General features: G+C 39.1%; 1 protein-coding gene across 1 annotated transcript in view; it reads left to right on the plus strand.

Moving 5' to 3' along the window:
• The window catches only part of EYA1 (EYA transcriptional coactivator and phosphatase 1), a 151,216-nt gene that overhangs the window by 74,762 nt on the left and 61,658 nt on the right, over positions 1-14,796 (plus strand). The window contains exons 5-8 of the mRNA XM_030507115.1: positions 5,846-5,926; positions 7,832-7,901; positions 8,282-8,427; positions 12,678-12,815. Coding sequence (XP_030362975.1) covers positions 5,846-5,926; positions 7,832-7,901; positions 8,282-8,427; positions 12,678-12,815 — 435 coding nt within the window. The remainder of the gene's footprint in view (positions 1-5,845; positions 5,927-7,831; positions 7,902-8,281; positions 8,428-12,677; positions 12,816-14,796) is intronic.

Genomic DNA, 14,796 nt, shown 5'->3' on the forward strand with positions numbered 1-14,796 from the left:
GAAGTACCGGCGCCACCTGGTTTGGTGTGACAAGCTGGGAAGTTTGCTGCTGCTGCTGCTGAGTGGAGGGGAATGCAAGCTGGTGCTATCCCACTTTGTCCAGGTGAATTTGGCTTTAAGTCTGGAAGTCCTGGAGTTCAGATCCTGGCCAAAAGTAAGGGGTATTATTTCCCACTTGTGAAAGGTCCCACCCACTTTGTCATTCTGCTTCTGTCTTCATATCTCAGTCTTGTGTCTTGTACACCTTAATGGCAGAGCGGGCTTGACTTCTCCATGATACTCTCTGTTCACTTGAAGCCCTCCAGGTTCCCAGAAGGTAGCTGATCACAATCTTTTTTGCTGTGAATGTCTGGGGCTGTGACGTTGTGTGGTCATTCTGTCTGGCTTTGGCTAAAGAGTACAGATATTTCACACAGACACCTTGCGAACTGTTACACATGTGCTGCGGAGTTACTATGGTCAGATTCCCAATCAAGGATTTAAAAAGGCAAAAAAGAAAACTAAAAATAAAGGAAATAGGCCATTATATCTTAAAAAGGATTGTTTCTGAATTTATGCTGCTGCTTTTGTGACAGAAGAGATACAATCATTAGGTATAAATTAACAAGTAAGTGTGAAGGGGTAAGAACATTAGTTTGTCTCAGATATCCTCACCTTCTAACTGCAGTGAATGAGACTATTTTAACCCATGACTGTACTTGTCAGATGAATATCCAGGTTAAATCTTGGTTAGCAGCTACAAATACAATCAAAGCCTGACTCCGCCTAGTTGGTTTTGAATTTTCTTCGTGATTTTGCACTGTAGTTGTGGTGCCATTTCTTTGTAAATATAAGGTTTTTACTGCTGGGTGAGCAGGTTCAATGATGTTAAAGCTTTTTCAGTTGTAATGCTTCTGAGGAAGGTGAGGGTCGTGGGGGAACCGTGAGTGCAGTGAAAGCTAGGTGTTAGCCACAGCCCCAGTACTCAGAAGTTCTGAAGCCTCCTCACATCAGTGGAGAGGACAGCGGGAAACAGTCTGGGCTTGAAGTAGAATGTGCTGCTTAGAGCAGGGACTTTCTTTGAAAACAAAACACAAATTTACGCTGGAAATTACCTTGTAGTAATTACCTTCTGGTAATTTCCAGACAATGAAATTCAGGAAGAGTCCTCTGGTTTAAGAAGCAGGAGCAAGTAAGTTTATCGGGCTTCATGGTCAGGAGCTGATGATTTGATTGTCTGATAAAAAAAGAGAATAATGTCCTGGATAGAAATTAGTGTAATTGAGTAACCTGTTATATAAGTAACCTGCAACCTTTATTACCTGTTTATATTTCAAGATTCTTCAGTACAGGGGAGAGTCTGAATAAAATAATGGAAAATATAATCAGCTGAGAGATTCAAGGTGAAATTTTTGTCCCGCTGTTAGTGACAATTATCTTTGAACTTTCATGTGAGCTCTGTGCTTCTAAGTGGGCAGAGGAAGAGCAACAGTGTACGAATAGTAATGGGTACATAAAATACTTAATCGAGATATCTACTTGGTGTTTAGCTGCTAACATTATTTGAAGACGTCACCTTGAGACAAACCAAAATAGGGTTAGAGATTGTATTCATGTAATGTCTAGAAAAAAACTAACAGCCTTGCTTACTTTGTTCAGACTCTTTGTGCCCCATGGCCACTGAGAGCTGTCAGCCACGAATGATTTAATTTTGTCTGCTTATTCATATAATACAAAGAATATAATATTATAGTATTAATTCAGTCTTAAAACTGCAAAGTTAAAAATTACATAGTAAGTCAGCCATGTTTACAATATTTCTATTCTGGTTTAATGTCTATGGCATAGCTGTTAACAAAGACTGGTTCAGTAGAGCAAGTCTTATATGTATTTTAGATGATCAAAGTAATTTTAAAAGATATTTAAAAAACATTTTGCATGCTTGAAGTTGCAGTCTTTATGAGGTATTCATATGACTTTTGTGTTAGCAATGGCCAAATGTTAGGTCTCTAAATCCATACTTAAAACAACCAGCATCTCATTCCTCATAGTACTCTTTCCTGCTATACACACCAGTGACTGCATGACAAGCTATGAGCTCAGGAAGTTGTTCGTTGGCCAATGAACCCCATGAGCTTGTGGGTTCTGGTCTGAAGTTCTCTCGATGAAGTTCAGAATCTGCCATTTAAGTTGTTTTTAACCACCTTTTGTAATATGGCTGACAAAACAAGGCACATTGCACTTGCAATCTCTGGGTGTCTTAGGAAGAAATATCTTGACAACCGATGTAACATTAGATCAGCTGTTATGCTACCTCAGAATTTTGTGCTTTTTTTCTCAGAGCTGGCATGTGTGTTATTATCTGATACTTGTATTTTTTCTATGATTCTGTTGTGGGTTTTTTTCTTACACAGTTTCTTTTTAAATCTTGTTTTTAGACTCTCATAAATGACTGGACAAGAAAAATAGGAAGGAAAAATGTCTCTCTGTTGACATAGCTTCTTAAACTCCTAGGTATATAAACCAAATCTATGTCAGTAATTCAAAATGTTGAATTTTTTGCAGCAGGTTAGGAATACGTTAGATTTATTCTTGAACTTCTTACTGATAATCTGTTTTATTACATGAGTGATTTTGCTGGCACTAAATTTTAGCAGCATATTGCTGAATCAGTCAGTCTCTATAATGTAAGCCTGATAATTCTGCATCTCTGTAAAAGTCTGTTGATAAAGCAGCAGCAGAAATGGGAACTTTCCTGTTTCTGCAGTCTCTGCCATGACTGAGCATGCTGTTGGCTGTTACAGGCAAGCTTGCAATGTGTTCTGTGCAGATGTGGCAATATTCCCACTCATTGCCCAGTGTCATCCTGTGAAAGCTTAGGACATGTTGCAGAAATGTTAATTGTCATGGAAAATGTGGAGTGCTGAAATCCTGAGTATGTTGAAGGAGCACGTGGCAGGGTCAGATCCGTGACTGTCCAAAGCCTTGCTTCCTTGGACAGTTCCATATGCCTCTCATCATAGACATGGATTACTGATGTGCTACTGTGATAGACTGGCAGACTCATAACCTCAAGCAATCCCTTCACAGCTCTCTTCCCTGTGATTCTGGGATGAAATATGCTCCACTGCGGGTCAGTTTTTGCCTTGGGAAAATTAAAGACATTCCTTTGCAGTGAGAATACACGTGGTAAATATTTCCAATGGGTAAACCCATGGCTGTTCTGCTTAGTTTATTTCTTTGTATAGCAAGCTTTCATCCTCTTGAAATATGTTTAGGCTCAGATACAAGAAAATATGCTGTCATTTTCTGGCATTTTGATTCAAATGCTTGGGTAATGGATAGCTTTTCAGTTCCTGTCCATCTTTATTAAATTCTCAACTAGCTGTGGTGCAAAGGTACATTAAAATCTTTAACTGTAACAAATGATGCTATAGGTCTTTATACTGTGTGAGGTGACTCAGCATTGTCCTTGGACTGCTAGTTTGCTGTGATCCAAATAATGATATTTTCTTTTTTTAAAGGAATATAGATAAATTGTTTCTCTAAAGAAGAGGGGAAGAGTTTGGAGAAAGCATATACTGAAATCTTCCACCCTGTACCCCAAGTTAGTTTGGCCTTTCTCATCTTCCTCTCTTTTTCACTCCCACAGCTGTCAGCTGTAGAGAAAAGCATCTTTTCTTGGTCTTTCCGAAAATATAATTACATTATGGAAATTAGGTTCAGAAGACTTGCAAATTTTGGGGAAAGCTGGAGTAATCTATAAGGGAAATATTAGTCTGAATGTAAAATGCAGCTGTGGTAAACATCTAAGAAAAAGCAGAAGATAATGTAGATGCTATAATTCCTCGTATCTAGATTAACAAACTAGAACTTGCTGTAAAAATCTGGTTGTTTCTGGAATTACTTGAGATAGACACTTGCAACAAATATTTTGTTGTATCATCTGTGTGTTAGACTTTCAGTATTTAATTATGAAATGGATGTTGGATAGGTTGTATACTGTGTTTTTAAGAAATACATTTGTATTAGAGTTCAAGTTCAGTTCATGAGTGCACTTTTGAAGTGAACCTCTTGGCCACTCTTTCTTACCACATGTAAATTCACCTTGGATGAATTCACCTTGGAGTGGTTTCTCGACTATGAAGTGGAGTCTCTTGGACTTCACTTCTTTCAGAAGAGGTGCTCTGCAGAAGTGCAGCTAATGTTCTTCAGCTGCTGGTGCTCACTCCTTGGAACAAGACTAAACCTAGCAACAATAACCCCCCCAAAAATGCCTGAACTGTGGATACTGGACCCACTGCACCAACCATTTCATTCCATGAAACTTTTCTTATTGGGCTGCACTGCTTGCTAATATAGACATAGCAGAGTTTTGTTTGGAGCTAGCATTGATCTGCATAAGTGTGTGCAGACAGAACATCCTGCATGAGAATCAAAAGAAAATAGTGGGTGATTAGTAAAATCTTGAGAGATTGTGAATAAATTCTGTGGATGAGGTCATGTGAAGGAAATACGTAGGCATGCAGAAATAAGAATTTGGATTGGCAAGGAAAGGAAAGGAAAGGTCCTTTGTCAGAAGGGAAAAGTGCCTCTTCCTCACCCTTTCCAAACCTGGTAGCAAAAGGGTTTCTGCTAGTAATGATTGCAATTCCTGAGCACACAAGTATAGTCAAACATGCATGCATTACATACACCTATCTCAAGATGACACTAAGGCTTTATATGTCAGATGGGGTAGGGTTTACCTTAGTTTTCTTGGACTCATGTTCTTTACTGTTGCTGAATTTCCTTGCTGAAAGGTCAGGTACGCACCAGTGCTGGTGCCTGGGCAGTGGCAGCTGTGTGTGCGAACAGAAGCGAAAGTGGTGGGATGTTGATAGTAAGATCAGCTCCGATGTTTTCTGAACCATCGTCCTCCATTGCTTTTGGTGTGCTGTGACTCCAAAAGTAGGGGTGTAAAAATGGATTTGAGAGATTGCTGTGCTGATCTGATAACTCCCTAGGAGTAGGTATTGTGCCTGTTTGCATCCGTGCCAGGTCAGCCCCATCCTCGCCCCATAGATTGGAATGCTGTTGTTACTGACATTGCGCTGGAGTAAGAAAGGGAAATCTGTTTATTTACTTTAGGCTTTATTAAAAGTCGTTAATTAATAATAAATTATGAAGCAGTATGAGCCAGGAGAGTATCTCTCTTACTTGCATTCTTTTTTACTCTCTGACAGCCGTGTTGGGTTGCAGAGGAAATAAAATGTAAAAAACATTCTCTGATTTATCTGGTTGGGACTGTCCCCTTTGCTTATTCAGGATTGCTGAGTATAAAACTGGTTTTCATTTCGAGAGGAGAAATTCACCACAAAGAAAGTGTTTTACTTCATCACAAATTCTCATTTTTCCTCTGAAAAATTATTTGTATGGAAAAAAAAAGAAAGAACAGCGCTCAGACAAACCCATTTGAAAATTATTTCCTTTTTTGTCTTACTCAAATTGCTGTCTTTCAAGCCTTTAAATGTCTGCGTGACCTAATCTAAATGCGGACCCTTATTGTTGGGTCTGCAGGATTAAGAGGAATCAGGACAGGTGCAGCAAGTTGCATGGGGACTTCTGGTTTGTTACAGTGGCTCTTATTCCCTGGCGACAGAAATAACCCTCTTGATCATTTCACATGTATGTGTAAATCATAGCTGCCAGTACTTTGCATTGTTTGTATACAAAAATACATAAATGCAAAATGTTGATAGCCATGATTTAAAACGTTTTTGGCAGATTTTTGTTTTATTGAATTTGTGGCTGTAGTGAGTGTGTGTGCATGCGTGTGCCAGAATATTAGGTGCATATAGAATATATTTTGTTTATATTTCTATAGTTAAAACAGAACCAATGAACAGCAGTGAGATTGCTACTACTACTACCACAGACGGGTCTTTAGACAATTTCTCAGGATCAGGTAAGGAAAAAACAAAGGTTTTAAGCTCAGCATTTTTGTCATTTACTATTTTCTTATCCCATGTGGTTTAAACCTGTGCACAGCTGTTAAAAAGCCTTGTGCACTTTGCAGTTTATGCCTCTTTCTGTTCATCTTAGACAGTATAAGTCAATAGGAGTTTTCCCCAAGTAAGGAGCGTTACAGCATCAAGCTTATTAATGTCCATTGGTGTCTTCAGTTGGAGTCTCATTAGGGAGTATTCTGGCCCAGAGTAATTACTCTCTTGTTTTCTGCAAGTAAACATACCTGCCTCTGTGATTAGTGTTGCAATTGAGGGGTAGGTCTTCCTCATTTATTATAATTTATTATTATCAAGGTATTCATTCTTTTGTCAGGCTTTTTTTCTTCCTGAAAGCCAAACACATTTTAGCTTCTAACATACAGGAGACAATTACTGTGAGAAAATCCTAGGATGTCTGCACAGTTTTGCATACCTATGGATTAACTGTGGTGTTTCTAGCACATCGTTTTTATGGCGCAAATCAAATAAAAAAGGATCTAATGCCATGTCGTGGGATTATATTTTCAGAGTAGCAAAATTTGACATCTCACAACCAGTCAGGCTCCCAGTAGGTGACCCTTTTCTGGTCTTCTCACATTTTCTGCACATTCTGTTGCGTATGAAAGTATCAAACTTGAAAGCCGAAAAGTTTCTAGAATATTTTAAATCTCTGAAAGAAGAAAAGGTAGTGTGTTTAATAGCAGATCCATATATCTGTGGTGATCTGACTAAAAGTTGGACTGTAGTATTTGATATATCTGCAGCCTCACAGGCCACAGGAAAGAAAAATTTATCATCAGGCGTGGAAGGCATGGAAAGAGATTCCCTTCTCCCCTCCATGCTTCACAAGCGCTCCTGGAGTGTAAAGATGATGGATTTTCCCTGTAGTTGGCCAGGAAAGAGGTAGCTGGCAAAGGGTAATTATCCGTGCCTTGTTTATTTCCAAGTACTTAGCAATAGGGCCTGTTGTTTCTCTGGCTGTCTGATTTTACAGTAGTCTCATAACCTGCCGCTGACCCTTTCCTGGCAAAGGCTTCAAAACCCACCTTGGGACCTAGAGAAGAAGTGGCACCCAAATGGTAACCAGAGAGGGAAGAGCTCCCGAACATAACCCCGAGAGCAGAGCATGCCAGCACATCTACCACGCTCTCAGCAGCACCCAAAAATACTGAAAGAAATTGGGATGGGTTGGCTTAAGGCTTTGTGTCAGCAGTGGCTGGGCCGCGGGGGGAGAAGCTCGTTATTTGCCTCCTAGGCTTCGTTGTTTTGCTAAGAACATTTGCACATTGGACGTCTTTATGCAATACTGACTGTTTTGATGGTCTGAAAGCATTTTAGAAAGCAGATAAGATGGGGCAAAAGAGAAGGAAGTGCAATATGGTAATACATCATCTGTATTATGGATTATTAGAAAAAAAAAAGGCATGTGCTCTGAAGCTGGCCATATGTTTTCAATCGAGGCATGCATAAAGCTCTTTCATAAAATGTAGGTCTTAAAAATTCGAAAAGTTAATAAAATGTTACACTTGAGATATCAACAATCCTTTGAAAATATGAACAGAAATGTTTCCATTCGGAAATAGACTGTTTGCGTTGAAAATGTTGTCTGTGTGTGAGCAAAGAATAAACTATGCTCAGGAGCTGTACAAAGGGGCAATTTAGTATCTGAGATTTGTAATCAAGATTTTAATGTTAAGCATTCTTGCATAGTTCCTGATAAAATATTATTTTCTATCTAAGGTATCAATGATATTTGAATTTAATTAAAATCTTGTTAATACTCTGAAATTCTATTAGGAAAAATAATATTTATCTTTGGTGTGTGTATTTACACTTCTGTGTGCTTTCTTTTCTCCTTGGTGCAGCAATTGGAAGCAGTGGTTTCAGCCCAAGACAAACACACCAGTTCTCCCCACCACAGATTTACCCTTCCAAGTATGATATCTTTTAAAAATAATAACAGTAGTAATAATAATAACTGAAATAGGCAGATTTTAACCTCATTTAAAACAATAATTGGGTCCATCTGTTAAGTCATAATTTAAACCGCAGCAGCTTCTAGGGAAAAAAAAAATACTTTTTTTTTAAACGCTAAGAATGTGTTTGAAAAATATTTGGAAAGTTCTTATTTTACTTATTCTTTTATTATTGATTTCTTATTGTTGTTTTGTCTTTGTCTGAGAGGTTCTGTTGTTTAGCACAGGCTATAATTATGTGTTAATGAAGTAGCAGGATTATAATAAGGCTAAAAATAAGTACACAAATGTCTCTCTAATGCAGTGTCTGTCCTATTTTCTGTCATTTGTAATCAATAGCAGACCATACCCCCATATTCTTCCTACCCCTTCTTCACAAACGATGGCTGCGTATGGGCAGACACAGTTTACAACGGGAATGCAACAAGCTACAGCTTATGCCAGTTACCCCCAGCCTGGCCAACCCTATGGAATCCCTTCATATGGTAAGAAATCTCATCCGTGTTATTTTATTCCGGAGGTAAATGTTTTTTAGATCAAGATTGTGTGATCCTTGCGTTAGTGCTTAGTGGGAAAGCTCTGCTCTCGAGTGTTTCTTGTGGAAGACTGGTAATTTCCCCATTGGAGTGAGTGATGCTTAATTTATGTATTAAACAGCTAAGAAGCTACTCAAGAGGATGACTGTTTTGGGATCAAGAAGAGAGATTCATTAGGATTTTATTGATGATGTTAAGAAACTGAAATGGGAAAAGAGGTCTAGGAACTTCCTTTACACAGGCACAGCTCCTAGTGACTTGCTGAGGAGCTCTGCTCTCCAGCAATGCACTAGGGTACATCGATACATAAAGCTCTGAATTTCAGCTGATCCAGATTACTGGAACCTAAATGAACCAGTGAAGCTGTGCTGATTTTCAGCAGGTGAAAAACTGATTCAAAAAGACCCCCTCAAAAGATAAAATAAATCTGATTTTCAGTGTTTTGAAACTCCCTGGAGGTGAAAATTGAGGTAAATCGCCACTAAATCTCTGTCTGCCTGATGAAGGAGATAGCACTAAGTAGCAAATATTTCCAAAAAAATGTGATTTAAAAACAAGCGGCTGTGGGTGAGACCATGTTGCTGCCAGACTGTCTGCTGGCAGACCACAGAGCAGTTCGGCAGCAAGGATGCATTATTAGAAAATAGGTCTTATATTCCTCTGGTGGAATATATTAAAAATATACAATCCACATGCTTTTAGCAGTATATTTTGTAAAGCTACATTCAGGTAATGTAAGTTTTATACCAAAAGAACAGAACTTAGAGTACAAGCTGTACCCCTGAAAATCTTTCCAAGTGCAAACCTGGTGAATCTTTCATCATGAAAGCTGCAGTTGAAACCAATGGGTCTCAAGTGTATCCTACAGCAGATTATTGTGAACAGTAGGTACAAGAAATAGATTATTATTTCCCCTTACTTGAAAAAAAGTGTTTCATTAGTATATCATCAATAATTACAATCCAAGGAAGTATTCTTTCTGTGGCTACAACCTTGATTACTTGCTGCCAAAAATATGGTTATAAACATGAATTGCATGTTTCAGTTTCACTTCAAATCCACATATTTTAGACTTAGAAAATACTTTAAGGATATTTAAACTACATTTTCAAGCCTACAAAGATGGAGATTCTTGCCCCCCTCCTCCCTACCAAGCTCATGCTGCCAACGAGAGCTTCTGTGCTATTTCCCGCTGGATCAGGTGAAGTGGTAACAGACAAGTCCTTTCCCCTCCCACTTTTCTTGACCTGTTTCTCCTGTGGACACCTCATGTTCTCCTGTGGACACCTCATGTTTCTCCTGTGGACACCACTTGGCTGGCTGTGGTGGCTCGGGCAGCCCAAACAGTGACTTTTTTGTTTTTTGCTTGGTTCCTCTGGATGAAATCCTGACCTCACTGAAGTCAACTATAAAATTCCCACTGACTTCAGCAAGGCCTTGATTTCAAGATTTCAATACTTGAGTTTAGCTGTCTCGCTGTCGTCGGAGCTGTAATTGAGAGTTGCTTTACTTGGCAACTGCTCACTGGGGGTTAACATGCTTGCCTGCTCTTTTGTTTTGCTTTGTTTTCTTGCCCAGTCTGTCCCCTGTGCTTAGGACCTCGGATAATTTTTGCCTAACGTTTTACATTGCAGAGCTGCTTTTGACCACTGGAACCCCCCACTCCTAAGCCAAGTGGGTTTTAACGCATTTTGTTCTCTTCAGACAGTGCCTTGTGACTGGGGCTAAGGTGCTTCTTGCTGATGTACTTTATAGGAATAATATTTAAAAGTAAATAGCTCTTAAAAAGTTTTGGGACCTAACACCATATATATTTTTGTATATTTAAGGGACAGCATATAATCCATGCTCCCAAAATAAATTACATGGGAAACACTGGGATGCTCATTTGCCAAAGGCAAGAACTGGAGCCTGTTTAGAGCCAAAATTCTCCTCTCTCTTCTGAATCTTAGACCCCATGTACCATCTGCCTCTCCTTTCTCTCATCCAGGCAGAAAGCTTCCAGCAGATGTAAAGAGAAGAAGCTTATGACATATGTGAAAGGAAAAACTGAGTTGGAGTGAGGGACTTCTTTCTTTTTGTTTCTTTACTCTGGAGCTCACTGGAAGAGAAAGCATTCATGAATTCCCGTATCAACCTTCCTCACATCTTCTCTCTAGGGCAGAGTTTGGAAAGATGCTGTCTCAAATGCACCTCTAGCCTTTTCATTTTTCCACTCCCCCAGCTCCACTGTGGTGCAGCCATGCAGGCAGGAAGGGGGGTGGAGGGGAATGCCACTGACAGCTGCCTCGCAGGGGCTCCTGGCTCTGGTTCATCTGCAAAGCCCCTGAGGAGGCTGGAGAATTTCCTGAAGCTCCTTCTTCCTGCCTGCTCCGGTACCAGCATCTAGCAAAAGCTTCGCTTACCAACTTTCTTTCTTTCCAGATTTTGGCAGTCCCCTTATGTTTTCTCACTGTCTCTTTCTGCATCCTTGCATAGATTAGACTTGGGAGAAAGACAAGGGAGCATCAGGGTATGATGAGTGAAGGCCCTCTGGATGAGAGCGGGTGGGAAGAGTAAGTCCCAGGAGATGAAAGGTTCTTCATAGCATGGAGGTTTGCAAAAGGGCATGTTGGTGCCAAGTTGTCTTCACTCAAGTGGCATCCTCCTGCTGCTGCCATTGGTTGTCTCCTCCCGTTTTGTCTGAGATGGAGAGTTGAATCAGGCCGTTAAAGCTGGACTAGAAATTTAATGCTTGATTTAGTTAAACTTTCTCTAAGCAATATTTAATCAGCAATTCAGAAGTCCTTAAACAGAGAACAAATAGAGATCATTGATACCAAAACATCCATAGCAGGAGTTTCCCCTTGGAAATGAGGTGTCAGGTCTGTCATTGGGATTGTGTAATTGTAACATGAAACAGAAGAAGCAAGTAAGCATCAGGGAAAAACAAGCAAACAGGGTTACTCTGGCAGTTAGCAGGTCTGGCAGAAGGAATTAAGGCTAATTAATGACAGCAGTTGAAAAATAATGATTTAAATGGCAGAAGAAAACATGCTGCCAACTGTATATAGGGAGATACTGAAGTTCTGCAAACACAGTAACTTCTCAGACCTCTCCTACCTTCAAACATTGAATATTGTGTTTAAAAAAAAAAAAAATCCAACTGGGAAATGGACTTAGATTAACAGTAATTTTCAAAGGAATGTTACTAATTCACACTTAGTTAATTCAGTTCAAATAACGGTGGTTTCTGAACAATGAGGTATCACTGAATGCCACAGTGAAACCTAAGAGTATTGTATTACTTTTCCATTGCTTTGGCTATAATTATTTTTAAATGGTAGTTCATGTTGGGACAACCTTATAATTAAAACTAAGGCACAGAGGCTGAATTGTGTGCATTTCCTCAGTGTTTCACTTGCTGATATTTACTTGCTTGTTACCTTACAAATTGGGGGAAGAATCACTGAAGTTGGGAGGCAAGTCATTCATTTAATCGGACTTTGGATTCTTTTATTACTAAATTTGGAAATGAGAGGGTAATGTGATGTGTAATGGATTTCCCTGTCAGTGCAGATTAATGACTCCTGCTATGTTTTTCCCAGTTTGGGAGATCGCTTCAGGAATAGTTCCTGTCTACTAGGTGTTTATTTGTTAAAAGACTGAATGCCTCCTATGGTATTTAATTAGCTTTGAAAATCATCATTACACTTAATGCTGCTTGTTCTCTTTATCGACTTCCAATTCCTTAGAAAGCCTTTGCACTCACAGCCACGTAATTTTCATGTAGGAATATTATACAATGCAAATCTCAGTTATGTCAGTAATGGGTAGATGGCAGGAGAGCTTGGCTATGCTATGCTTCATTAAAATCTTATAAAGTTGCTGATCTACCTCTGTGAAATGTCATGAGTATATGGAAAAGTTAGCCTCTGGCAGGAAAGGAAAAAAGGAATAATGCAACTTCCTGCTCATGTATAAATTTCTTTTGCAGTTATTGGAAACACAGTTTTGAATTTAACCTCTCCCTGGTCAACTTTGGTTCTATGTGTGCTTTTAGACTGCCCTTACCCTGTTCATTTGTGTATGGTCTCGATATTTGTTCTCTCATGCATGCAATAACAGTTATATGTTAAAAATGCTGTTAATTAAGTGATTTTATTTTCCATCCCTTTTTGAATATGAACAAATAGATTTGCTGTCACTAACTGATTTAGGTGCATTGTGGGCAGGCATCAAGACAGAAGGTGGATTGGCACAGTCACAGTCACCTGGACAGACAGGATTTCTAAGCTACGGTGCCAGCTTTAGCACACCTCAACCTGGACAGGCTCCCTATAGCTACCAGATGCAAGGTCTGTATAAAAAGATTTTACCATTAATTATATGTAGTTAATACGATGGGGTTTTTTCCCCTTATTTCTTTACATTCCTGGGATAAAAATGAATGTTTGCTTGAGCACTTGCTTCTGATGTTATTGCAGTTGGAGTTGCAATGATGATTGCCTTTGCTGAGAGCAGTGACGGGCCAGCTCTCAGTAGTTGCGAAGATCCCTCACTTCATTAATTTTTAAACAGTGAAGTCTTGTAGTGTTATTACAGTAAAAATGTATCTCCGAATAGTAATAGTTCAACAAATAGTGAACATAACAAAGAGAGTCCTGGAAAACGTGTCAGGATTATGAATTTAGGAAGTGCCAAATATAATTTGACACCTGAGTGTGTTTAGGGAGGGAGAAGAAGATAAAAATACCTACTGCAGCTGTGGAGGTAGCTAAGTAATGATTGAAGTCTGTTTCTTTGAAGTCTATTTAAAAGCTGTAAGTCTTTGTATGTGCGGGCTATTATTATCAATTATATTTTGTAGCCTTACTTGCCTGTTTAGTTTACTTAATATCTTTCCATCTTGTTCTCCCAATTCCTCTTTCTCCTTCTGTATTGGGAAGTCGCTGGGTGTGCCTGGTTCTGGATTTCCACCACTTTAAGGGATATTTTAAAAAAATCTTTGTGTACAACAAATAGCTAATTTTGAATGTCTGTTGCAGGACTTTTCACTCCTGAATTTGACAGTTGAAATCAGGTGTGTTTCAGATTTTAGGATTGTTGAAATACATGATCACTCACAGAATCAGACCACATTTTTTAAAAGTTTAGCACTTCTCTTTGTTATTATCATGTTCCATTTAAACTGTGCACCATCATGTAAATGCTCCATAATATGTCTTGAGGCAGAAGTGCTTTCAGAGATCGAGTGAATGAGGTTTTGCTTTTATTACATGGCTTTAAGGGTATATTGATCCAGTTGTTTGCTCAGATACAAGAGAGATGTTTTTTGCTTGGGTTTGTTTGGGGTTTTTTTTAATCTCCTTTTGAACTATGTGTTGAGTAGCTCCGTAGGGCAAAAGCAACATCTGACATATGAAGTATTGCTTACTTGTAGTGTGTTCTGACAAGTGAGAGGAAGATAGTATGCAAACTTTCATCTACATGCTGAGTAGTGGTGATCTACTCATCAGAGTAAATATAACCATAACCAGGTTATTGGTTTTGCTTTCTGCAGATAGCCACACTAAAAAAACCAAACACACATATCCCCCTGAAAAAACCCTACCTCTCTGTAGGAGAGAGCTCAGAATGCTTGCCACCAGCAGCGGCTATGAGGAACTCCTGAATCAACATTCTAGCTTTTAAGGAACTGATAATTCATGATCGCTAGGAAATAGACTAATTGAAAAAATCATGTCTGTGTTGCCTATAATTTCTATTGCAGTAGTGCCTTCATGCCAAAGCCACGTATCAGGATCCTGTTGTGCCAATTTATACGGCCAAGTGAAAATATAGTTCCCACAGAAGTTGGAGGCTAAAATAAAACACATGGGCTAGGAAAGCCTAATGTAACAATAAAGCTGACACTGGTTAGGCATAATAAACAGTTGTCACCCTGTATTGGTTATCTAGCAGCTCCAAAGATGGGGGTTTTGTAAGATATGGAGCAGCGGGATGTCAATAAAAAGGGATTTTAGGGAGGACAATGAAGTAGTTTTGCAGATGTCTATGGGAAACTCATTTGATGGAGGGAGGAAAGGGCAAGCAGCATGAGATAACATGAGAGAGTGCTTGTTAGAAAATTTAAGTGAATTCTGGTATTAGTAGAGCAAAGCTAGGGCTCAGTCAATGGACTACATAGAGGTCTGTCATAAAGGGTATTGCTTTGTTTTCTGCAATATGCAAAATGTGTATAAGATTGGAATTGTCAAGGTCATGAAAGGGTGGTGGTTGTCAAGAAATGGAACAGTAAGATCTTGGAAAGCATTTCAGCTGCACACACTCAAAGGC

The sequence above is a fragment of the Strigops habroptila genome, chromosome 1 (genome assembly GCF_004027225.2).
Source record: "Strigops habroptila isolate Jane chromosome 1, bStrHab1.2.pri, whole genome shotgun sequence".
In the NCBI taxonomy this organism is placed as follows: domain Eukaryota; kingdom Metazoa; phylum Chordata; class Aves; order Psittaciformes; family Psittacidae; genus Strigops; species Strigops habroptila.